The sequence below is a fragment of the Euprymna scolopes genome, chromosome 30 (assembly GCF_053919585.1).
Source record: "Euprymna scolopes isolate OS-2025 chromosome 30, ASM5391958v1, whole genome shotgun sequence".
In the NCBI taxonomy this organism is placed as follows: domain Eukaryota; kingdom Metazoa; phylum Mollusca; class Cephalopoda; order Sepiida; family Sepiolidae; genus Euprymna; species Euprymna scolopes.
In genome coordinates this window covers 52,069,703-52,094,008 of record NC_136511.1, presented here as the reverse complement: position 1 = coordinate 52,094,008, position 24,306 = coordinate 52,069,703, and the positions used below count along the sequence as shown (strand labels likewise).

General features: G+C 34.0%; 1 protein-coding gene across 12 annotated transcripts in view; it reads right to left on the bottom strand.

Annotated features, from left to right (window-relative positions):
- The window catches only part of LOC145254806 (uncharacterized), a 400,418-nt gene that overhangs the window by 244,535 nt on the left and 131,577 nt on the right, over window positions 1-24,306 (bottom strand). For 8 of the 12 annotated variants that reach the window (XR_013863805.1, XM_080113605.1, XM_080113609.1 and 5 more), the window contains 2 exons: window positions 13,224-13,301; window positions 11,042-11,065 (listed from right to left, as the gene is read on the bottom strand). Coding sequence is in view for 11 of the 12 variants with exons in the window: in XM_080113605.1 (XP_079969731.1) it covers window positions 11,042-11,065; window positions 13,224-13,301 (102 nt within the window). In the remaining variant the exon portion in view is untranslated. The remainder of the gene's footprint in view (window positions 1-11,041; window positions 11,066-13,223; window positions 13,302-24,306) is intronic. The other 4 variants (XM_080113606.1, XM_080113611.1, XM_080113608.1 and 1 more) reach the window with 1 other exon arrangement.

Sequence of the window (24,306 nt, the reverse complement as noted above, 5' to 3'; positions counted from 1 at the left end):
CTCCCAGATTTCAAATTTTACTCCGCTACCAAAAAAAGAACCAATATTTCACCATTACTGTGAATTCATGAGAACTTGCATTTGTGTGCACTCATAATTGTCAACGCATTGTTTTTGAATTCGGTGCAGCTGTGAGTCAAATAATGTGATCTGTCACTGCTGTACCAAATGGAATTTTCTTCCAAATAAATTTACAACTCAAGCGTTTTTTTTTAAAAATGCGTATGCTTTATTTTGAAAGGTTAAAATAATATTGTGTCTGTATCAAGCGAAGGAGAATAGTTTCCCATCTCCCTGGAAAATCTCATCAGTATGCCCTGTATTTAAGAATTCAGGTGATCGCTCATCCCCCTCTCAGTACAGGCCAATAAGTCTCCTGTGCGTCATGAGTAAGTTGCTAGAATCTGTGTTAAATACAGAAGTAATCAAACATCTCAACAAAAATAACCTTCTTAGTGACACTCAATATGGTTTCCGTTCTGCTAGATCTACAGCAGATGTCCTTACAGTTATATCACATAGGATTAGCAAATCTCTCGACGGTGGCAATCTTTCTAGGGCAATTGCTCTTGACATATCTAAAGCCTTTGATAGGGTATGGCATAAAGGCTTACTTCATAAGATCGCTAGCTATGGTATAGCTGGAAAAGTCTTCTCAATTATTAAATCATTTCTTTCTGATAGGTTCATAAGAGTAGTAGTTGAGGGGCAAAAATCAGAAGCTCACAGTATTAATGCCGGTGTCCCTCAGGGATCCATCCTGGGCCCAACTCTTTTCCTGATCTACATTAATGATCTTCCAAATCATATCCTTACATCATTTGTAGACATTTATGCTGACGACACTACCATTTATGGTACCACATCTAAGACAGTAAACGACCAAGTTCTCTCCAATTCTCTCTCCTCTGATCTTGAGCACGTAGTACAATGGGGAAAGGAGTGGCTGGTTACTTTTAATGCATCTAAAACCAAGCTTCTCTCTTTACATCATCAACATTCTAATTCACATTTGTCATCAATTGAAATGAATGGCTCTCGTCTTCAGGAGGCCTCAAGTTTTGACAAGCTTCTGGGCTTGACCATTACTCCTGATCTTAAATGGAACACGTATATCAAATCTGTTGCCAAGGCCGCTGGAAAAATGGTGGGATCTTTCTATCGATCCAGTAGATATCTCACTGCTGATGCTATTCTCTACCTATATAAGAGCCAGGTACGTCCAAGGATGGAATACTGTTACCACATCTGGGCAGGAGCTGCTAGAAAGGACTTGTCCTGCCATGATAGAGTTCAAAATAGACTTCGTAGCCTCGTAGGAGATGTCCTTTTCTCCTCCTTGCAACCTCTATCTCACAGAAGAGATGTTGCGAGTTTGTCTCTGATGTATCGTTATTTTCATGGAAAGTGTTCAACTGAGCTTCAATCTATGGTCCCCCCTCGCCAAACTTTCACAAGAAACACTCGTCTAGCTGTAAGCACTATCAATAATTCCCCCCACTCTTTATCTGTGCCTAAAACTAAACGTAGATTCCATGAACAAAGCTTCTTTCTTAGAACTGCACGCCTGTGGAATTGTCTTCCGTTTTCCTGCTTTCCGGCTGACTACAATATGGTTGTGTTCAAGTCTAAAGTAAATAAGTTCTTGATGAGCCGTTCCATATAAGTTATTAAATTTACCAAATTTTCATTACTAATGATTACTATATTGACCAATTTCTACTGTACACTCTTTAACCCTTATCCTTGAGTGGCCTCTGGGCCTTGATAATGTGGTGATGCCTTTGTAAAAAAAAAAAAAAAAAAAAAAAAAAAAAAAAAAAAACTTACAATCAAAACGACAGACCCCTTCAAATTGAATACAAAAACAGACCATTCACTTAAAAGCCTGACAGAATCAACTAAACAAATAACTATTGGCAGACACATAAAATCTATAATTTACAGACTTTTTTATAAAATCAATATACAAACTGTTTGTATACAAAATGTACAGTTTCCGTAAAAAATAATGCAACGATAGTTGACATACTATTAAACTTAAAATACTTCCTCGAGGAGAGAGAGCCATACATTTCAACTGAAGTTAAAGGATTTGAGCATTGGTGGTGAAAGGAGAGAACTCTAGTTCTTGTAAAAAGTAATAAACCATTTTTTTTTTTTTTTTTACTCCATTGAACCAAGTCTTGGCTTTTTTTTCTCACCCATTTTTTCCCCCCATGTTGAAACCATGTTGTAACTACAATCCAGATGTGGTGCTTGTCTAACTTCTGAGCATATCAAATCCCTTTGAACTGTCAGCATTGTAGTTCTTGGTACTTATTAAGCTCCTAATCAAAAATTATCAGCTAGAAAATACATTTGTTTTTCTATAACTAACCGTTATGAAAGGCATTTAGTCTTATTGTGATACCGTATATCCTCAACAATACCCTGTTCGATTTGGTTGATCTGTTTTGATGAAGATCATTGTGTACACTGCTCACTTATAACAGGGTGGGTTAAGTTCACTCTCAATTAATTCACTAGGCCCTGCATAAGTGATCCACCCATGAGTCCTTGGCACACTTCAACCATTTCTGATTTTAGCAATATATACTAAAAACACGTAGACCAGCTACCAGTTCCATCTCAGACTTAATCATTTTAATCCATCTCTTCAATTGGTTGTCTTTTCATTTCCTCCAGCAAGCGGGTGCAATTGGAGGCACAAACTTGCGAATGAATTTATTCTCAGACACTGAGGAGCATGTCAAAACCAACAGAGTCTCCTTTTCAGAAGAAGAGTCTTTGTTGTCAGTGGTGTCACATCTGGTGGCACAGATGCTGCAGTTTGAGATTTGGTCAGAGAGGTAGGTGCATAGGATACATACTGGTCAGTACATATCAAAGACACTTGAGCACGTGAAAATCACATTTGTAGAGGAGCCAGGTCTCACAGCCGTACAGCAGTATTGTACATGTTAACACTATAGCCGCAATTTTGTTGAGAGCTTTATCTAGTGCACACTATAACTCAAACGTACACGTGCCGTACATCGGATAATATACAATTCTCCGGGAAATGTGTACGTCATGATATACATGCACAGGTATGAAGTTGAGACATGAAGTATATTTTTTGGCAAATTTCGGGAATTGTAGGGAACTTTATAAAGGATAAAGTATTTTGGTTGCCAATAAACAGATGCAGGCAATTTGTTCCATGCGTCAACAGTTCTGTGTGAAAAAATGCTCCCTAAAATCATAGGCGTTTTCTCCAAAATCTGTATGCATATCCAAATGTGTTAAACACATTGTGACCATTTACTACGTCTGTTATATAGCAGATCTTCGATAAATCCAAGCCGAAGAAAACAAGGCACATTGACTCCTTTTCATACTGAAACAAGATATCAAAAATGATTATTCATAAAAAGTTTCTGAAAGACGCTTTTATCAATAACTACTGTCATGCCAGTGTAGCAAAGCCTGACCTGTCTGTATAAATATTGTAAAACATGAAAATATGCATTGCAATTAAGCTTTTTTTTTTTTTTTTTTTTTTTTACAAAGGCATCACCACATTATCAAGGCCCAGAGGCCACTCAAGGATAAGGGTTAAAGAGTGTACAGTAGAAATTGGTCAATATAGTAATCATTAGTAATGAAAATTTGGTAAATTTAATAACTTATATGGAACGGCTCATCAAGAACTTATTTACTTTAGACTTGAACACAACCATATTGTAGTCAGCCGGAAAGCAGGAAAACGGAAGACAATTCCACAGGCGTGCAGTTCTAAGAAAGAAGCTTTGTTCATGGAATCTACGTTTAGGTTTAGCCACAGATAAAGAGTGGGGGAAATTATTGATAGTGTTTACAGCTAGACGAGTGTTTCTTGCGAAAGCTTGGCGAGGGGGGACCAAAGATTGAAGCTCAGCTGAACACTTTCCATGAAAATAACGATACATCAGAGACAAACTCGCAACATCTCTTCTGTGAGATAGCGGTTGCAAGGAGGAGAAAAGGACATCTCCTACGAGGCTACGAAGTCTATTTTGAACTCTATCAAGGCAGGACAAGTCCTTTCTAGCAGCTCCTGCCCAGATGTGGCAACAGTATTCCATCCTTGGACGTACCTGGCTCTTATATAGGTAGAGAATAGCATCAGCAGTGAGATATCTACTGGATCGATAGAAAGATCCCATCATTTTTCCAGCGGCCTTGGCAACAGATTTGATATACGTGTTCCATTTAAGATCAGGAGTAATGGTCAAGCCCAGAAGCTTGTCAAAACTTGAGGCCTCCTGAAGACGAGAGCCATTCATTTCAATTGATGACAAATGTGGATTAGAATGTTGATGATGTAAAGAGAGAAGCTTGGTTTTAGATGCATTAAAAGTAACCAGCCACTCCTTTCCCCATTGTACTACGTGCTCAAGATCAGAGGAGAGAGAATTGGAGAGAACTTGGTCGTTTACTGTCTTAGATGTGCTACCATAAATGGTAGTGTCGTCAGCATAAATGTCTACAAATGATGTAAGGATATGATTTGGAAGATCATTAATGTAGATCAGGAAAAGAGTTGGGCCCAGGATGGATCCCTGAGGGACACCGGCATTAATACTGTGAGCTTCTGATTTTTGCCCCTCAACTACTACTCTTATGAACCTATCAGAAAGAAATGATTTAATAATTGAGAAGACTTTTCCAGCTATACCATAGCTAGCGATCTTATGAAGTAAACCTTTATGCCATACCCTATCAAAGGCTTTAGATATGTCAAGAGCAATTGCTCTAGAAAGATTGCCACCGTCGAGAGATTTGCTAATCCTATGCGATATAACTGTAATGACATCTGCTGTAGATCTAGCAGAACGGAAACCATATTGAGTGTCACTAAGAAGGTTATTTTTGTTGAGATGTTTGATTACTTCTGTATTTAACACAGATTCTAGCAACTTACTCATGACGCACAGGAGACTTATTGGCCTGTACTGAGAGGGGGATGAGCGATCACCTGAATTCTTAAATACAGGGCATACTGATGAGGTTTTCCAGGGAGATGGGAAACTATTCTCCTTAAGACAACGTTTAAACAGTTTTGTAAGTATGGGCGCTAATTCAGGTTGAAGTTTTTTGAGTACTATAATTGGAATACCATCAGGGCCAGTTGCTTTACTCGAATCAAGGTTTTTGATTAGCTTCGCAACATCATGTACAGATATACGTATATCACATAGCGTGTTTTCTGATACAGGAGGAAATATTGGGGGTTGGCGGTCTTGGTCGCAAAGGGTAGAATTTGCTGCAAAGTTCTTGACAAAGAGTTTGGCTTTGTCTGATGCTGACGAGATTACCTCAGGTCCATTGATAATAGTTGGGATGGAGCACACGCTTCTGTTCAGGATTCTGTTTGCTATTTGCCAAAACTGGTGGGAACCAAGCCGCTGCTCAGCTACTTTGGACTTAACAGATTGAGCATACAACTCTCTTGCGTTCCTTATTACTTTCTTACAATGGTTGCTGGCAGTCCTGAAAACGGCTTTAGTTTCCATACATCTATTACGTTTGAAGCAGTGGAAAAAGTGATTTCTGTGCGCAATGGCAGCAGCACATTCTGGAGAGAACCATGGCTGGCTGTTAGGTTTTTTCTGAAACTTTTTAGAGGGTATGAAATGGTCAATACCTACAATTAACCATTCAGTTAGGTCTAATACTATAGAGGACACATCCTTTTTAAACATGGAATGCAGAGGTAGATCAGATATAAATGTACGGAAGCTATCCCAGTCAGCCTTAGTGTATCGATATACTGTACGATGAAGAGGTACATCTGGGGACTTATTACATTTCATTTTTATCTTAATTGATACAACAGAGTGGTCGGAAGATCCAAGAGGCGACAGAACAGAAACTGAACATAGTTCAGGGCAAGTTGTGAGAAAAAGGTCTAGTAGGCTCGCATACTGGCCATCATTATCGGGCACACGGGTAGGTTCCTGAACAATCTGAGTGAGGTCATAGGCAATGGAGAAATCATGACAGAACCTCCCCTCATCATCGGTCTTGTTTGAGTGGGTCAACCATTCAACGTTGTGAACATTGAAGTCTCCACATACGTGAATGTTAGCTGAAGGATAAGTAGAAAGGACTTGGTCAATTTTCTCAGATATGCTTTGAAAGATAGTAACTCCACTGTTGTGGGGGCGATAGAGAGTAAATATAAATGCAGTAGTGTGAGCTAAAGCAACCCGGAAGCACATATAGGGTAAGTTAGGATCTTCCCTGGAGATGTCCCTCCCACATGGAAAGCTATCTTTAATATAGGCACATATTCCATGCCCATGGCGATCTTGGGGGTCAGATTTAGAAGTTAAGTTAGAGTATCCTGAAATTGCAAACTCATCTAGGGAAATAGCCTGTCCAATGCCAGTTTCACTTAAAAATAAAAGGTCTGGTTTAGTCTCCTGTAATTGGGTTTCAACCTCTGGAAGGTTAGAACGAAGACCCCTGATGTTGGAGAAGGAGACATGGTAGTAGGGGTCTACGTTGGAAGTTGGGGAACCGGGTTTAATCGTGTATTTTTTCTTGAAACTTGTCATGATGAAATTTTGGAATTTGTGGACTAGGTCGACAGATTTACTTAGAGCAGGACAGAGAGGGGAAATTAAGAGAGAAAAAGAAACGAAGAATTTTTTTTTTTTATTTGTAGTTAATGATAAGGTAAAGCCGTAACAATTACCCACTAGTATGGCATCGAGAGGCCCCACCAGAAGCTACTGCATGGTCCAGAATCCATTCACCAAATGGCAATACAGCAGCCCCAGTACTTTGCACCTGCTGATAGGACAGCCTCCTTAGTGGTTAATCCAAGGTTCGGGTCCCTGACTATCAGGCGGATAACGTCAGCCCAGACAAAACGTTTACCTCCAGCACCCTTACTAGTGACATGGCTACAAGGATAGACATAGAAACAGAAAATTTCCGCCATCTCAGCCAACTGTTCGCAAAAATACTGTCAACCTAGAAAACAGCTTTTTCTTCTCCCTTTGTCCGAAAAATCACTCATTTAAAAAAATGAGGACTGAGGGACAAATAAGAAGAAGCGAGAGTAACAAGAGCTGCCGATAACGCATCCACAATGCGTTTTCTACTCTCCATTAAAAAAAAAAATCAAAAAAAAAAATAAAAAAAAAATCACTATTAAGTATTGTACTTAATAAAAGTCCAACGGACGTGTTTAAGGGAAAGTATGGTGATAGATTCCCCTCACACGAACTAAAAATGAGTATAATTCGTAATTTTTGCTATCAACTCGGTGGATAAATAAACATATGTACGAGGAAAAAAAAAAAAAAAAAGGCTAGCATTTAATAAAACAGAAATACACAAATTAAATACTGAAATAAAATGGAGTTGTTAATATTTTAAATCTAAAATAAAAAGCATGATTGAAATCACTTATCTCAACAAAAACAATTCCGTCTCCAAATTGCAAACTGTGTTGAAAGAACTTCAGTTAGTAGCGTTCAAAACATTTTTTTTTTTAAATTAGCCGTTAATAGAAAATCGTGATTTTATTCTGAACTTAAGCTAGTAACGTTTTAAGCTACACGGAATTTTCCTGATTTCATCCTTGTGAGGATTCTTGAGGCTATTACTATATCTCTTTATAAAATTTTATGTAGATACATGAAATAGTGTGTGTGTATATATATATATATGAAACCATAGGATTAATATAAGAAACTTAACCAAAAATAAGAAAGCAGGAGGATATGGAAGTCAAGATGCTGAGCACCAAATTTCATTAATTGCTTTAGCAAACTCAACATGACTACAAGACTATGGATCACGAAATGAACAGAAATGCCAGTGTGGAAAATGAAAAAAAAAAAAAAAAAAAAAAAAAAAAAAAAATTCTATTTCAAACTCAAACATGACAAACTGGCCAAAGAATGAAGCTAAAATTTGAGGACACAAAAATTCAGCAATCATATTTGTACAATCAAATAGTTTTATTTTTTGCTCCAGGTTAACAAGCAGTGATTGGTGCAGTTGAAAATAAATCAAAATTATCAAATCAGAATGTACAAGTTTATGAGATTTGATTTTAAGAAAAAAAGTGAAGAAAAAAAAAGTGTTAACAGATGAAATTGCATATTTTAAAGCAGGAGGGGGAGGAGTCTCAAACTAAACCACACGGAAGGTTATCACATGAAGAAAATGTCAGATGGGAATCCGTTGCTAGTGTATCAGTAATTAGAAAGGGGGATCAGCTCTAATATTTGTGTGTAGGAAGGTAGAATTGTTAAGTCATAAGAAAGCCGATTGGTATCTCAGAAAAAAAAAATAATAAAACTGTGAATAATTTGAGAAGTTTCTTTAAATAGCTATCACAAAACAGATAAATATAGTGAAATTTTGTTCAGTTTCAACTTACGATATTTAGTTTATTTTTAGAGTTATTTCGACAAAATTTGGATGTAAAAAAAAATGTGGTCTTGTCTTTAAATTCTTATGTTTTTTTTTTCTTTTCTTGTTCCTATTTACTTGCCTTTCCACGAGGGCATAGTTAGACACAAGGTTGATTTTTAATGTAGAGAAAATTCAGCTCTCCAAAAAAGAGCACTGAGTAAGAACAAAAATAAAAATTGTCTCAGTCGTGAAGGATTTCTCTTCCACTGACCAAAGACAGGAAAGGTAAAGTGCAGAACAGATACTACACTGTGATCTTGTCGCGAGAGCCAAAACTGTATTTTTTCTTTTCATGTTACTTCAAGTTATTTTTAATGAGAGCCAATATATTTTTTATATATAATTATAATATATATTATATATTTAATATAATTTGTGCACAATATTGTCTGTCCACACATATAAAGACATTTCCATCTTATAAGGACCATTAGTCAATGTGATGGGCTTAATATAGGGTTTTAAATTGACCAGGGCTCTACATTGCGAGTGAAACAGTCACATTTGTGAGTGATTTTTCAAAGTGGCGACTAGAAATAATGAAACGCTTATATTTTGGCAATCGTATTTTTTTTTCACTGACAATCTTCCAAAACTCACTACTGAGTGAAAAGTATCTTTTCAACTTTTTTTTTTTTTTTTTTTTTTTTTTTTTTAATAAAACGAACAAAGTTAAATCATTTGAACAATAAAAGTTTAATAAAACAATATACTCTTGTTTTTTTAATGAAGGATGTTTAAAAAAAAACATCTGAAAAATTAGAATGTTTATACCTTCAAGTATCAACAAAAAATTTGTTGTATATTTAGAATTACACTTAAAAAAAAAAATATATTTATGATGTATATACGCGTCACAAAACGAAGATGTCATATTCTAAAAATCATGGGTTTGGCTAGTAACTTTTCTATTTGGCTAGTAAACGAAAATATTTAGTTAAAGGTCAACTAAAGATAAATTTGTCCGTAAAGTCCTGTTGACTTTCACAAAAAAGTTTTCAAGAACCTGTGGTGTAGTAGATAAAGTACTTAGAGAAATCCAGTTCTGGGGGTTGAAAGTGGAATCCTCAAACGACACTCAAAACATAATTGCAAATTACTTAAGACTTCTACCCAGTCATGGCTGATGAAACGAGAGCATGTCACCGCCATGGATTAAATAAAGGATTCCATTTGAAATTCTGCGCAGATTCCCAGTGTTCAACAAGATACATCCGAACAAGGTCAGAGGTTACATCGGCCGAAATGTGAAAATAACAATCAAGATCAGAAAAGTAGTCCAAAGAATCCAAATAATCCAAAAAAATTCTCTCTGAAAACTTCAGTGACTTAAATTTTGTCCTATTATCAAATTGAGTTTCCATCTGTTTTTACATGGTTCAACTTGCAGTTAGACTTTTTTTTTTTTTTTTTTTTTTTTTTTACTTAGGTTTTTATTGATTTATTAAAAGAAAAATATAGCTTTATTTCTCTTGTGTTATAAATCATATTATGAAGATTCAATGTGTTAGTTGTTGAAATGAATCTTATATAAACAATCACTTAAGCTTCCATGTTATTTTTGTACATTTTACCAAGCAGTAATTTGTTTAGGAGAGCTTGATCTAATAATTATGGCTCCTATTAATATTAATTTATAGCTAGAACAAGATAACATTAAATTTCAAAACCTACATTTTTAGTGAAATTGGTTTCCAGATCAATAGAAGATAAGATTGCAAATTTTCTAATGTTTAACAAAGTTCGATTGGTCATAATTTTTTTTTACATTAATTAAAACGGAAAATTAAAACAAAGTCAAACTAATAAAGTCAAACTAATAAAGTCAAACTAATAAAGTCAAACTAATAAAGTCAAACTAATAAAGTCAAACTAATAAAGTCAAACTAATAAAGTCAAACTAATAAAGTCAAACTAATAAAGTCAAACTAATAAAGTCAAACTAATAAAGTCAAACTAATAAAGTCAAACTAATAAAGTCAAGCTAATAAAGTCAAGCTAATAAAGTCAAGCTAATAAAGTCAAGCTAATAAAGTAATTCACTTAATGATAGTCAAGAGCAACCTTAAGGTTCTCCTTTCCTTAGCGACTACATCAAAGTGTAGGGGAGGGCACTTCTTTTTACAGATCACTCCACTTACTCTTGATTCTTCACCTTATAATGCTGAATATTTAGCAAGGGGGCATAAAAGTATCATTTATTTTAGTCTTTCATATCACTTAAATGAGGATTGGACTCTAGCCTCCCAGTCGATTCTGAGTTCTAACAACTTTGCCAAATGTGGAAATCTAAATGATATAAACTCCAAATTTGATTTGCATTTAAACCAAATATCAATTTAAAACATGGAATTCCTATGCGAGTTTAAAAAATAAATCTATACTCTACTCAAAAATATTTTCTTCAATCTCAAAATAATTTCAGCAGTAAAGTTTATACTGGTAGTTTTAATGGAAGAGTCAGCAATTTTAATGTGAAGGTTGGTAGTTTTAATAGCAAAGTCAGTAGTTTTTAATTGCAAAGTGAAAAAAATTAAAACAACATAAGCAAGCTGGCCATTAATGTATTTCGACATACCTTTTTTATCCGGTTGCTGGCCTGCTGCAATCAATTTGAACAAAATAAAAAAGTTTCTTTGCAGTTCATGCAAATACATTCTTTACACAGGTATGAATAAACAGAGAAAGACATTTGAAAATATAATATTACAAGTTAAAGATAGATAATAATGATAATAATAAAAATAGATCCAAGACAAATTTATCATGAGATTTGTTAGTTTTTCTTGGTGATTTATTTTGTCAAAATCAAATGTAAATTTTCTCCAAGCCATGCAATTATTTCGGTGTTAAGATACAAAACATTTTTGTTGGTTTTTTACTGATAAATTTAAAACGCACACACGTGATTAGACGCATCAGACATGTAAAGTCTTTACAGGGTCAAATGATAAAATTGTCGCCCTAGAAAAAGCGACATGATTACATTTCCATTTGATAAAAACTGGTTTTCTTTTTTGTTGCAGACTATCTACTAGTTGGCCAGTTGTGTACAAATCCCAAGAGCGATAGGAGCCTTCTATCATGTCTACAAGTGACACAATGATCAAAAGGTGAGATCAGAGATGCGCCGCCATACAACTCATACTCTCTACCAATCCAAGTTATGACAACAGGACCACTGCCAGCACCCTCAAAATACATTGCTAGATTGCCACGAATAACAAGGGCGTGCATAGAGTGATGAAAGCAAAATTTCTGGCCACAGTTGTGGTTTCAAATGAGGGCTACATCATGCCACCTCACATCTTAAAAGTCAGGTTGAAAGACAACACCAAAGTGTACCAGGATGTGCTGAAGAGAGTGGTGATCCCCTGGTGCAATCAGGTAGCCACTGGCAGACCCTGGGGTGGCAGCAGGACTCTGCACCAGCCCACAAGTCCAAAGAAACACACGCTTAGCTTCAGAAGGAGTGCTACAACTTTGTACCCTTCTTTCACTGCCTCCTCTCCTCCCTCGACCTGAACCCGCTGAACTACTTTGTTTGGTCATATGTTGAGAACATCACCAACATGACCTCCCACAATACCAAAATCAGCCTGATGGCCACAATCTGCCAAGTATTCGTTGAGCTCCTGTCAACACATGTGGAAAAGGTATGCTCCCATTTCTGGACACGTATCAAGGCAGTGATTGAGGCTGAAGGCGGCTACATTGAGTAGATGTCAGCCCTACTACATAATCAAACTACCTGGATTGCATTTTTCAATAAAAGTTTTAAAATAAAGCTGTAGTAATGTTTTCCTTAAGGTGACACTTCTCATTCCACTTTGTAGACAAACAATTCAAATTTGTTAAATTTTAAACTGTCCGATTTAAAATCATGGAAATTAGCCATGACCGGGAAAAAGTCTTAAATTTTATATTCTTAGAAATGGGAACAATCTATTTCTGCGGATTAAATAAAGAGTTTAATTCCAAATTCTATACAGATTTCAAACGTTAACAAAACACAACTAAAGAAGGCTGGAGGTTACATCGGCCGAAATATTGTAAAACAAATTAAAATGTAATAAAGTTTGTAATTTTGTATTCATGACTTTAAAAAAAATGAAGATTACTTTCTGAAATCTTTTTTTTATGCAAATATTTATCTTTATTTTTTTTTTCCTGCAAGTCATGAAAAAGTCATGAACAAACGTTTCTTTCATTCTCCTCTTAATTATTCACACAACATTTCAACTGATATAACCTCTCGGCTTCTTCAGGTGCATTTGTTGAATTTTGGAATGTTCATGGAATTTCAAACTGAACCCTTTCTTTAATCCACCAGGGTAGATTGTTCTTATTCCTAAGGATAAAATAATGTTTGTTTATTAAAATGTTTAACAACATCCCAGGGAAAAAAAAAATAAAGTTTCGAAATAATTTTTTTTTTTTAATTCAAGTAAAGCAAGCGTTGCACAATCACAACCACATTTCTCTTGATCCAGTAGCAAAGAATAGATCCAAGTTGACTAGAATTATTCTAGGGTAAGCAATGAATGACTGGTTATTTCAGACTATTTACCATTTCCAAAACTTGAGTCTACTTTAAAATTTTGCTTCTGCCTTGGAGGTGGAGAGATTAAGTTATATCTTTATGAAGGACATGAGCGAAAATGATTTTATAGCCCTGACAGAACAGAACGCATTGAAGTCACATAAAACTTGCAATCTTTATAAAAAAATCAATAAAATGCCAAAGTTGGAATACATACCTGAATACATATCTTTGTGTTTGTAACGACTATATTCTGCACGTGATAAGGAGCGCTCCGATTTCGTATCAGAATCATCTGTAATAGAAAAACGATACAATTAAAGGAGATCCTGTAAATAAGCCAGACATCTTCGCAACATACTCATAAAAGAATAAATAAAAATGAGTTATCACGACTAATCATATCCATTGTTTCTGAATTGTTCACAAGATTTGCACCATCTAGTTGAAACCACTCAATTTTCCCTACTCTTTATCTGTGCCTAAATCAAAATGTAGATTCCATGAACAAAGCTTCTGTGGAACTCTTCCATTTGCCTGCTTCCCAGCTGACTACAACTTGGTTGTCTTCAAGTCCAACATAAACAAATTCTTGATGAATTGCCCCCTTAAGTAATCCAATCTACCAAATTTCCTTCCATTAATAATGATTATTACAATATTATCATTGACTACTGTACACTCTATAACCCTTATCCTCGAGTACCCGCCGGGCCTTGATAAGTGGTGACTCCTATGTATAAAAAAAAAAAAAAAAACATTTTTTTTAAGTGCTAGATTAAAAACAAAACAAAGAAACTGAGGCAGAAAATTGACTTCCCTTCATTTTTACTGGTAGTTGTTTAAAAATAAATATTAAAACTAGGTCAAACAAACAGTCAGCTTTCTTAGATTTGATCATTTGTTAGAGAGGGGAAGGAGAAACACTCAAAAAGTAACACAACTGGAGAGAGAAAGAAACTGTTTAAAATATTTTATGCATAATCTTTTAGTTTGCTATCTATGCCACAATGCTTAGTAACCCTGTTAACATTTAATATATGAGGGGTATTCTAAAAGTAATGCCTCCTATTTTTTTTTTTTTATTCCACCCAAATAGGTCAAAGGAGAACTCATGCATTCATAACCTGAAAGTTTCATATCTCTGTTTCAGATATTGATAGTGTGAGACTAAGTTATGGATGTGTGTCAGAAGCAGACGTGTCACTGAATTCTTGGCAAAAGTGCATTGAGAATGATGATGACTAGAAAAATAAATTCTGTAGCACAAAAGATTATTTGTTTTAAATTATCTCTTCAACTTTTGGGTTGAGAAAAAAAACAATTTTTTTTTAAATAGGAAGCTTTAATTTTGAAACAACCCTCGTATACATACAGGTTGTTTTTTTTTTGTTTTTTTTAATTTATTTTTTTTTTTTATAGATATGGCAAACTTTAAATTGGCAACTATTTTCTTTAATTGCAGGTTTGGCAACTATCGGTTATTTTGAATTCTGCTTTGTTTCGCAATTCATAACAAGACAGACAACTGAACAGCATTTGTCAATGATACAATCAATTTAATGAGATATATTTGATGAATAATTTCACAAAATAGTCCTGTTACTTGGCCACCTTGTTCATGCGACTTAACCCCATTAGATTATTTTCTTTGGGGATATATTAAGTCCCATGTCTATACTGATAAACCAGACAGTAGACCATTTGAAAGACAAAATTCGACATGTTATTGTCAAAATACAGCCTAATTTTATGCATAGAGTTAGTGAAAATTGGACCTCTAGATTATGTTATATATGTGTACATGTGTCATGGAGTCATATGCCTGAAATTTATTTTATTTAAATTATAAATACCAAAAATCTTTCAAATAAACCAAATATTTGTATAATAAAAATAGATTTTATGTGATTTGAAGTTTGCCACCTCTAAAAAGAGGGAAAAAGAAAAAACTCATATATTGGGTATTTAGCAGAGAAGACAACAAAGAAAAGGGGCAAAAATTCAAATCCATAACAAATAAATGTTACCAAAGGAAAGATAAATTACTGTTTTTTTTTTTTTGGTTTTTGTTTTTTTTACACAGTGGTCACCACTTATCAAGGCTCGGAAGCCACTCAGGGATAAGGGTTATTGCAAGTACATTACGTTAGTGTGGAGATTTGATGAAGTGTTTACTTAAGAGGGCGGTTCATTAGGAATTTGTTAACGTTGGACTTGAACACATCCAAGTTGTAGTCAGGTAGGAAACAGGCAGACGGAACTGAGTTCCACAGACGTGCAGTTCTAAGAAAGAAGCTTTGTTCATGGAATCCACGTTTAGATTTAGCCACAGATAAAGAGTGGGGGAAATTTTTCACAGTGGATTCGGCTAGACGGGTGTTTTTCGTGAAAGATTGGCGAGGGGGGACCAGAGATTGGAGTTTAGATGAGCACCTGTCATGGAAATAACGATAAAACAAGGATAGGCTCGCAACGTCTCTTCTGTGGGAGAGAGGTTGCAGGGTAGAAAAAAGGGCATCCCCCACTAAGCCACGAAGTCTATTTTGTGCTCTGTCAAGGCAGGATAGGCTGTTTTTAGCAGCTCCTGCCCAGATATGGCAGCAGTATTCCATCCTTGGGCGTACTTGGCTTTTATATAGATAGAGAATTGCATCAGTAGTGAGATATCTTCTGGAGTGGTAGAAAGATTCGACCATCTTTCCAGCGACCTTGGCAACAGACTTGATGTACGTGTTCCATTTCAGATCAGGAGTAAAGGTCAAACCCAGAAGCTTATCAAAACACGGGGCCTCTCCTAAACGAGAGCCATCCATCACAATTGATGCCAGATGGGGATTAGAGCGTTGATGATGTAAGGATAGGAGTTTGGTTTTAGATGCATTAAAGGTAACCAGCCACATCTTCCCCCACTGAACCACGCACTCGAGATCAGAGGAGAGAGAATCCGAGAGAACTTTGTCATTTACAGCCTTTGATGTGTTGCCGTAGATGGTTGTGTCATCAGCATAGATGTCAACAAATGATTTAAGTATGTGTTTAGGGAGGTCATTGATGTAGATCAGGAAGAGAGTTGGGATTGACCCCTGAGGGACTCCAGCATTAATACTGCAGGCCTCTGAATTTTGTCCATCGACCACTACTCTTATGAGCCTATCGGAGAGAAATGATTTAATGATTGAGAAAACATTTCCAGTTATACCGTAGCTGGAAATCTTGTGAAGTAGACCCTTATGCCATACCTTGTCAAAGGCTTTTGATATGTCAAGAGCAATTGCCCTAGAAAGGAAGCCTTTGTCAAGAGATTCACTAACCCTGTGAGATATAACCGTCAGCACATCTGCAGTAGATCTTGCAGAGCGGAAGCCATATTGTGTGTCACTAAGAAGGTTGTTTCTGCTGAGATGGTTGACTATTTCTCTATTTAATATGGATTCCAGCAACTTACTCATAACACACAGGAGACTTATTAGTCTGTACTGAGAGGGAGATGACTTATCACCTGAATTCTTAAATACAGGGCAAACTGATGCGGTCTTCCAGGGAGTCGGAAAGCACTTCTCCTTAAGGCAGCGCTTAAACAGTTTTGTAAGTATGGGAGCAAGTTCTGGTTGAAGCTTTTTTAACACTATAATTGGGATGCCGTCAGGGCCAGTTGCTTTACTGGAATCAAGGTTCTTGATTAGCTTGGCAACCTCATGCACGGATATTTGTATGTTACCTAGCGTGTTGTGTGTTATAGGAGGAAATATGGGGAGTTGATGGCCTTCGTCGCATAGGGTAGAATTAGCTGCAAAGTTCTTTGCAAATAGTTTGGCCTTGTCTGATGCTGACGAGATGACCTCTGGTCTATTGATAATGCTTGGGATAGAACGCACACTTCTGTTCAGGATCCTATTTGTTATTTGCCAAAATTGGTGGGAACCAAGCCGCTGATCAGCTACCTTGGATTTAACAGACTGGGCATATAGGTCTCTTACATTTTTTATTACTCTTTTACAATTGTTGCTGGCAGTCCTGAAAGCAGCTTTAGTCTCAGTGCATCTATTAGGTTGGTAGCTATGGAAAAAGTGATTTCTGTGCGCGATAGCAGCAGCACATTCTGGGGAGAACCATGGCTGGCTGTTAGGTTTTTGTTGGAATTTTTTAGATGGTATGAATTGGTCTATGCCTACAATTAACCATTCGGTCAGATCTGATACTATAGAGGACACTTCCTTTTTAAACATGGAGTGCAGAGGTAAATCAGATATGAATGTACGGAAGCTATCCCAGTCAGCAATAGAGTATCGGTATACAGTACGGTGGAGGGGTACGTCTGGGGACTTATTACATTTCGTTTTTATCTTAACTGATACAACGGAGTGGTCGGAGGATCCTAGAGGAGAATGAACGGAACATGAACTACACACCTGGATAAGTTTTGTGTACTTTAACAGAATTTAAAGCTTTTATTCAGTTCAAAAGACAAGTAGTGTCAAGTAGGTAAATTAAACGAGCAATCAAGATAGCAGACGAAAGCATGCTGCTTTCAAAGCATCTTAATCTTAATTGCTCGTTTAACTTACCTACTCGACACTACTTATCTTTCGAACTGAATAAACGCTTAAAATTCTGTAAAAATACACAAAACTTATCCAGGTATGTATAACAGTAATTTATCTTGCCTTTGGTAACATTTATTTGTTATGTACTTGAATTTTTGCCCCTTTTCTTCGTTGTTGCCTTCTCTGCTAAATACCCTATACATCATTTCTCTTTGTCTGTTCATTCCACTTTTCCTTGCAAACAACTAGGCTGATTTTGCTGAATTTTGTATGGACCATTTTCATGATAAAGTGCATCAAAGTAAGCAGATGGTATCCGTTTGATACACAGTTACAGTTTAAGATGGATTAGACATCACAATACCACTATTTACTCTACAGGTTTGGCATAGAGCACTCATTCTAAGTCAACGGGCTATAACTTTTGCCTGTTACTAACAGGCTAAAAAGTCTAGAAATATTGAAATACAACTTACATGCTTTACAAGTTTATGATAATCATCAGGTGCTTAAATAAGGAATAAAATAATATATGAGAATAACATTGATTTCAATTTGGGACAAGATCAAAGTGTAGTATTGTTCTTCAGATGCTGCACTTCGGTTTCTTGTTCTCTGTCAGTGGAGGAGAGGCCCTTCACGACTGAGACAATTTTTATTTTTGTTCCTTTTCTCCACGTTAAAAAACGACCCTGGTGTCTGACTCTGTCCCGTGGGGGGGCATTGTAAATAGGAACAATAGGAGCAAATATAAAATAATTATCCTTATATTTTTTTAATATATATATATATATATATATATATTATATATGCATAACTTACTTTTGACTAATACTTGCATCTCACACACACGTATCTGCTATAAATAATAAAACATTGAAAAAAAAAAAAAAAAAAAAAAAAATCAATATTGTCCCATAACAATAATGGAAAGAAAATATCAAAGTGCAAACAATGATGCCACAATAGTGCAGAAGTATGTGAGTTAACAGGAATATATATATATATATAGTGATGGGACAATTGCAATATTTTTCCAGATTCTGTACCAAATTCCTTTCAATTTCGATTCTTTATAAATTTCTAAATATTTAACTACACAGTTGTTATTTTTCCCCCGATTATTGTAAAAATGCATGATAAATGTGGAGATATTTTTCAACGTGGAATTATTTTCTTGTAAAAGACAACTAAAAAGCCTGCTATACTGATAAGTGGCCCTTTTTCAAAGATAAAGTTTTCAAATCTTGCATATTTAGTTTTAAAAAAGCATTAAAAAAATAAATTGCCCGCCATGGAAAAGAGTAACCAAATGTGTAGTGACTTGAGAAAAAAAAATTATCGACACAAAAAAAATGCTTGTACATTTATAATTAAAAAATAAAGACTAAATTTTGTTTACTTCTAGATTTTATAAAAATAGCCCAAAAATAATTCATCACAAATTAAAATTCAAGAGAATTTCATTATATTTACCTATTTTTATACATTAAACTGACTAGTGTCTGATACCTAGTTTTGTAGCATATAGACATACAACAGACTGGATATTTGTGGAAATCTCTTGAGCATATAAAAATGAATAATTGTTTATCATTAAAATAGGTAAAAAAAAAAGACTGAAAAACAATGAAAAGAGACAATGTAGAATTATTTGAACATATTTCAAAAATATGCTAAAATAATTCTACATTGTCTCTTGCAATGATCTTTGAACTCAAATATTCATAATCATATTCTTGTTCATTTGTGGTAATGGTCAAGTGAAACTAGAGAATTTAGTTTAAAACTTATTTTTTAAAATCAAAACGCAGAATTCTAGATTATTTGGGCATATTTTATTTGATATGCTAATTTCTGTCCAAGGTTTAGTAAAGATTAGCTGGATATCTAGCATTACCCAGGACCACAAAAATATATAAGAAATGAATTTGCATTCAAACACACCTGCTCTACTGAGGATATTGAGCACTTTTTGATTACTATATGCCACTTCCTATCCTAGGCAATGCAGAATAGATTTTCTTGTATAAAATAGTAATAACAAAATACTGATGTTGGTTTTCACTTGCAACATGGCCTTTAAACACATCTACTTTGTCCACGACATTGAGCACTTTGGATTATGGTTTCCGTGCAACAACATTTTAAAGAAAGACAGATGACTGTTTAAACACACCTGTTATGTTTAGGATATTAAGCAACTTGAAAATTAAAAAAAAAAAAAAGGTTTCAAAAGCACTACAAAAACTAAGTCCCCCTCATCCAACCACATTTGTTACTAACTGCTCTATGCAGGATATTTAGCACTATGGATTATGGCTCCTGGGCAACAGCAAAAGAAAGGCAAACATTATTAATCTCAGATGACATTGTGTTTAAACACCTGCTCTATTTAGAGTCCAGAGCACTACAAAAGCAAAATTAACTCACATTTGGGTTACTACCTCCTCTATCCAGGATATTGAGTACTTGTAAAATTAAGAAAGCCTCCTGAGCATGCATATATATATATACATATATATATATAGATATATATATATATATATATATACACACACACACACACAAATATTTGAAAACTAGTTAAATTGTAGTCAGAAAAAACGACAGTCTACCATCTTCATCGAAGGTGATGATCGATGTAAAACATGGGAGGATCACTAGGTGTATCAGAATTTGGGGGGAATTTTTGACACCCCTAACACGAAACTGCGAATAAAATATTAAAAAACTCGTAATTTCTCTTTTAAAAGTGGGTTGTTTATTTTCTTTATGGAATATACTTCCAAAATAAACTATTAAAGTTGTTTAAAAAATAATAGAAATATTTTTTTACTTAAAAAAAAAAAACAAAAAAAAAAAAACAGTGTTTACAAAGTGCCTGTGCGCCTTCATACATAATGAAATCAATTGAATTTTACGAGTTAATTTTTTTTTTTCAATTTTTAAACTTTAAAAATCTATCAAAATTTTTCTATTGTTAAGTTGTTACGATATTTTCAGGGCCAATGTGAAATTTTATGCTCTTTCCAATAAACAAAATATAATATTTTAGACAAATGTTTTTTTTTTTAATTCACCCCCCCCCCCCATTTTGAAATGTCTATTAAAATTTTAATAATTTATGTACCAAAGTTTTATATCACAAATTGAAGATAAAAGATCAATAAATAATATATTGTAAATTAAAACAAAAAAGTGTCTTTTGGAAATTTAACTGTAAAGTCCAAAGTGTAAAACCATTTTTTTTTTTTTTTAAAAACCACAATTTTTTTTTTTTTAATTAGAAGCCTATGTTCTGCTTATATTGTCCAGTAAGTAATGGACGATGACAATTTTTTCTATTTCATTCAATGTTTTCTTTTTTTAGATATTTAAAAAAAAAAAAATTTCACTTGGCAAAAAAGAATGAAAATATAATAAATCAAAAATTTATGTATTTCTTTGAGAAAAGAAAAAAATTCCTCAAGTGTCTTTTTAAAGGCAAAATCTTATAAGTAAAATTTGGCTATTTTTAAACTATGGGAACACATATTTCTTCACGGACAAGGCTAGACGACTAATGTGAACATGTGGTTTTTACTTCCTTCTATCAATCCGTAGGTCAACACAAAAAAAACAAAAAAAAACTACTTCTGGTTTTCGATAAAAAAGTAAAATTCTTGCGTCATGGCCCTTTTTCAAATAGGCATTTAAAAAATTCTTTCATTTAAAAAATAAATGGAATTTAAAATATAAATATGGATAAATTCTTAACAATGAAGAATGGAACTACACATTGATTAGTAATTTTTATAGGCAAGTGATTTTTTGGAATTTATATCGATTTTTTATAATCGACATCAGTTAAATTTTGTTTATTTTCTTTAAATCTTTTTTAAAGAAAACCGATTTAAAAAAACAAATATTGCGTAATTTGCTATTAAAACTTTTTTTTTTTTTAAATTTGGTCTTTGCTCCTTTAATTGAAAAAACAAATTAGAGTCTGAATTATTTTTTTTCAAGTATCTGGAAAGATAGGAGGTCGAATTATTCAATATTTTTTCATGCATTCTTAAGGTCGGCTTCTGACACACCTAGAGAATCACTTCCAAAATCTCTGAGTGTCTACTTAATATGACAGCTTCAACCATTGAGAAAGATTTTGCTTCCATAGAAAGCAAAGAAGTCTGTCTTGCAAAGATATTCCATAACATATAGATCTAAAGTATTTTGGTGTGAATCATTTTTTTAATTGGGTCTCTAAAAGCTAGATCAAATGTATTGGCAAAAGCCAATTATTCACTGCCACTTCAGGGACCATTTGTGAGAGCTTAATGTTTTTTTGTTTTAATACCATTTGAAACATAATTTAGCAAATAATTTTTTTTTTTTTTCAAATTGAATGGTTTCAAATGAGATTTTCCTGTTTCAAAATAGGTGACCATGCAGCCATGCCCATTTTTTAATGGGTAACAAAGTTTGGCTCAGAAAAGTTAAACATCTCAAATTTCTGCGATTATGTAGTATTGCCAGTCTATTTTTGGAGATAACTGACAAAAGACTGAATTTCAGCATTTTTTTTTATTTTTTTTGCTCATTTTCAGTGTATTTCCAGTGAGTTTTGGTCTCATTTTATGAAGTCCATGAAATTTTTGGAAAATTTTTAGTGTTTTTCTTGATTAAATTTGTTCAACATTTTTTTTTTTAAAAGGAGATTCAATGTACCATCTTTCAAGTTCTTAAACTATTGCATTTCTGAGATACTGACAGTCAAAAAAGGCTTCAAATTCTCGGAAAAGTCTGAAGTCCATATTTTATCAAAGTTCAAAACCCCATAAAGCTGAACTACTTATGACCAAGTGCTAATATTTTCAGCAAGTGTTCATTTTAATAAATAAATACTCTTGACATTTTTTTTTTTTTAAGTCTAACACTGACCTTTGACCATGAGTAGATCATATTTAGCATTTATTTTTTATTATTTAATGTAACAATTGAAATCTTTAAAATAATTATTCTTACAGTAAAAAGTAATTGTTAGATAAATATTTTTTTTAAATAAAAAGGTCACTTTTACGTTTATCTAAACTAATAATAGATATTAATAACATTACATTAAAATAATAATAATGCAAATAGGCTTTCAAAATAGTTGAAATCAACAGGAAGACAATTCTATTTATGATGAATTATTCAATTTAGGAACAATTCATTTTAAAATTGATAAAGTTCAGATTTTTGATACTCGGTGATGTCATTTCTTAATCACTTTTCATATCTGTCTCTCAGACCTCTGATTATTTTTAAACGGGGATGAAAGGTGGTAACATACGTACAAAGTAACCAGACATTATTATTATTATCATCATCATTATTATTATTATGATGCAGATAATCTATCAGCTTTCATGGTCGTATTAGATGTTGACTTATTGTTGAAGAGTTTCCATCAATTAAAAGCCAAAATAGATTTGAAAGAAAAAAAAAAAGTATCAAGATATCAATAGTTGAACCATCATAAAAATATAGAAAGCAACGCGGCTTTGATGGATTAATGAAAACAGTCAACAGGACATCAGTAAAGAAAACAATCAAGAATAAAACAAACAGGCAAGATGAGATCTTTCTCGGCTAACTTTTTTTTTCTTTTTCTTTTTACAACGGAGTCACCACTTATCAAGGCCCGGAGGCCACTCGAGGATAAGGGTTAATAGGTATACAGAAGTAGTGGAAATTTTGTAAATTGGATTATTTAGCATAATCTACAGTGTAGGATTAAAAAAAAAAAAAAAAAAAAAAGTGAAAAATAAAAAAAAAAAGTGTATGTGGGCTCAGCATACCATGTTAGAGTTGAGCGGAACAATTTCATTATTTTCACTTATACTCATTGGAAGGATAAGAATCTTAGGCAACACTTTAAATTCACTCATTTTACACATGCTTTTCACAGGACTATATTTTTGATACACAAAAAAAACAAAAACAAAAAAAAAAAAAAAAAAAACACGACGGACCGTTAGTAATGGGCTTATTCCAATATTTTTTCCAACTCTAATACAATTACTGATTTTATACTAAATTCCCGATTCCGATAGGATTACAGATTCTAATTCTTTATAACTATTAGTTATTTTTTCACAATTATGGTAAAAAACATGATAAATGTGCAGATATTTTTTCAAATGCAAAAATACAAGTGTGGGGGATAGTTTATACATTTTAGTTTTACTAGTTGTTTAAAATCAATAACTATTTAATATTTTTAACATTACTACCAACAGTAGAAGATTTTGTTTTTTTAAAGCAAATCAAATAAAAACAAAAGAAAAAAAAGGCACAAATTTTTCCGATTCCTGATTCCGATTAATCGTCCCAACATTAGTAACTGTTAATCTTGCACATGACGACAATCTGTGACATCTCATAAAATCCAGTCTTATTTTACCAACTAAAAAAAAAAAATTATGCAAAGACTTGGTTTTTCAATATTTCCAACATGATAGCAAATTCACATCAAACAAAAACTTATTAAATGCGACACAGGATGAGTTGGTCTTTTTTCTGCCCTCCTTGGATACCTAACCTACTATTCCCATTCGCCCCATACTCCTGATTAATCCTAGCACCATTCCTACTCACACTACTCTCGAGCCAAGATCAAAGTGTAGTATCCAAGTAGGATGTTCCTCAGTACGAAAGGGTGAATGCAGTATTATGGTGAAAGAAGATACTAAGAGAAATTTTTGTTTAGTTTTAGAGTGACAAAGA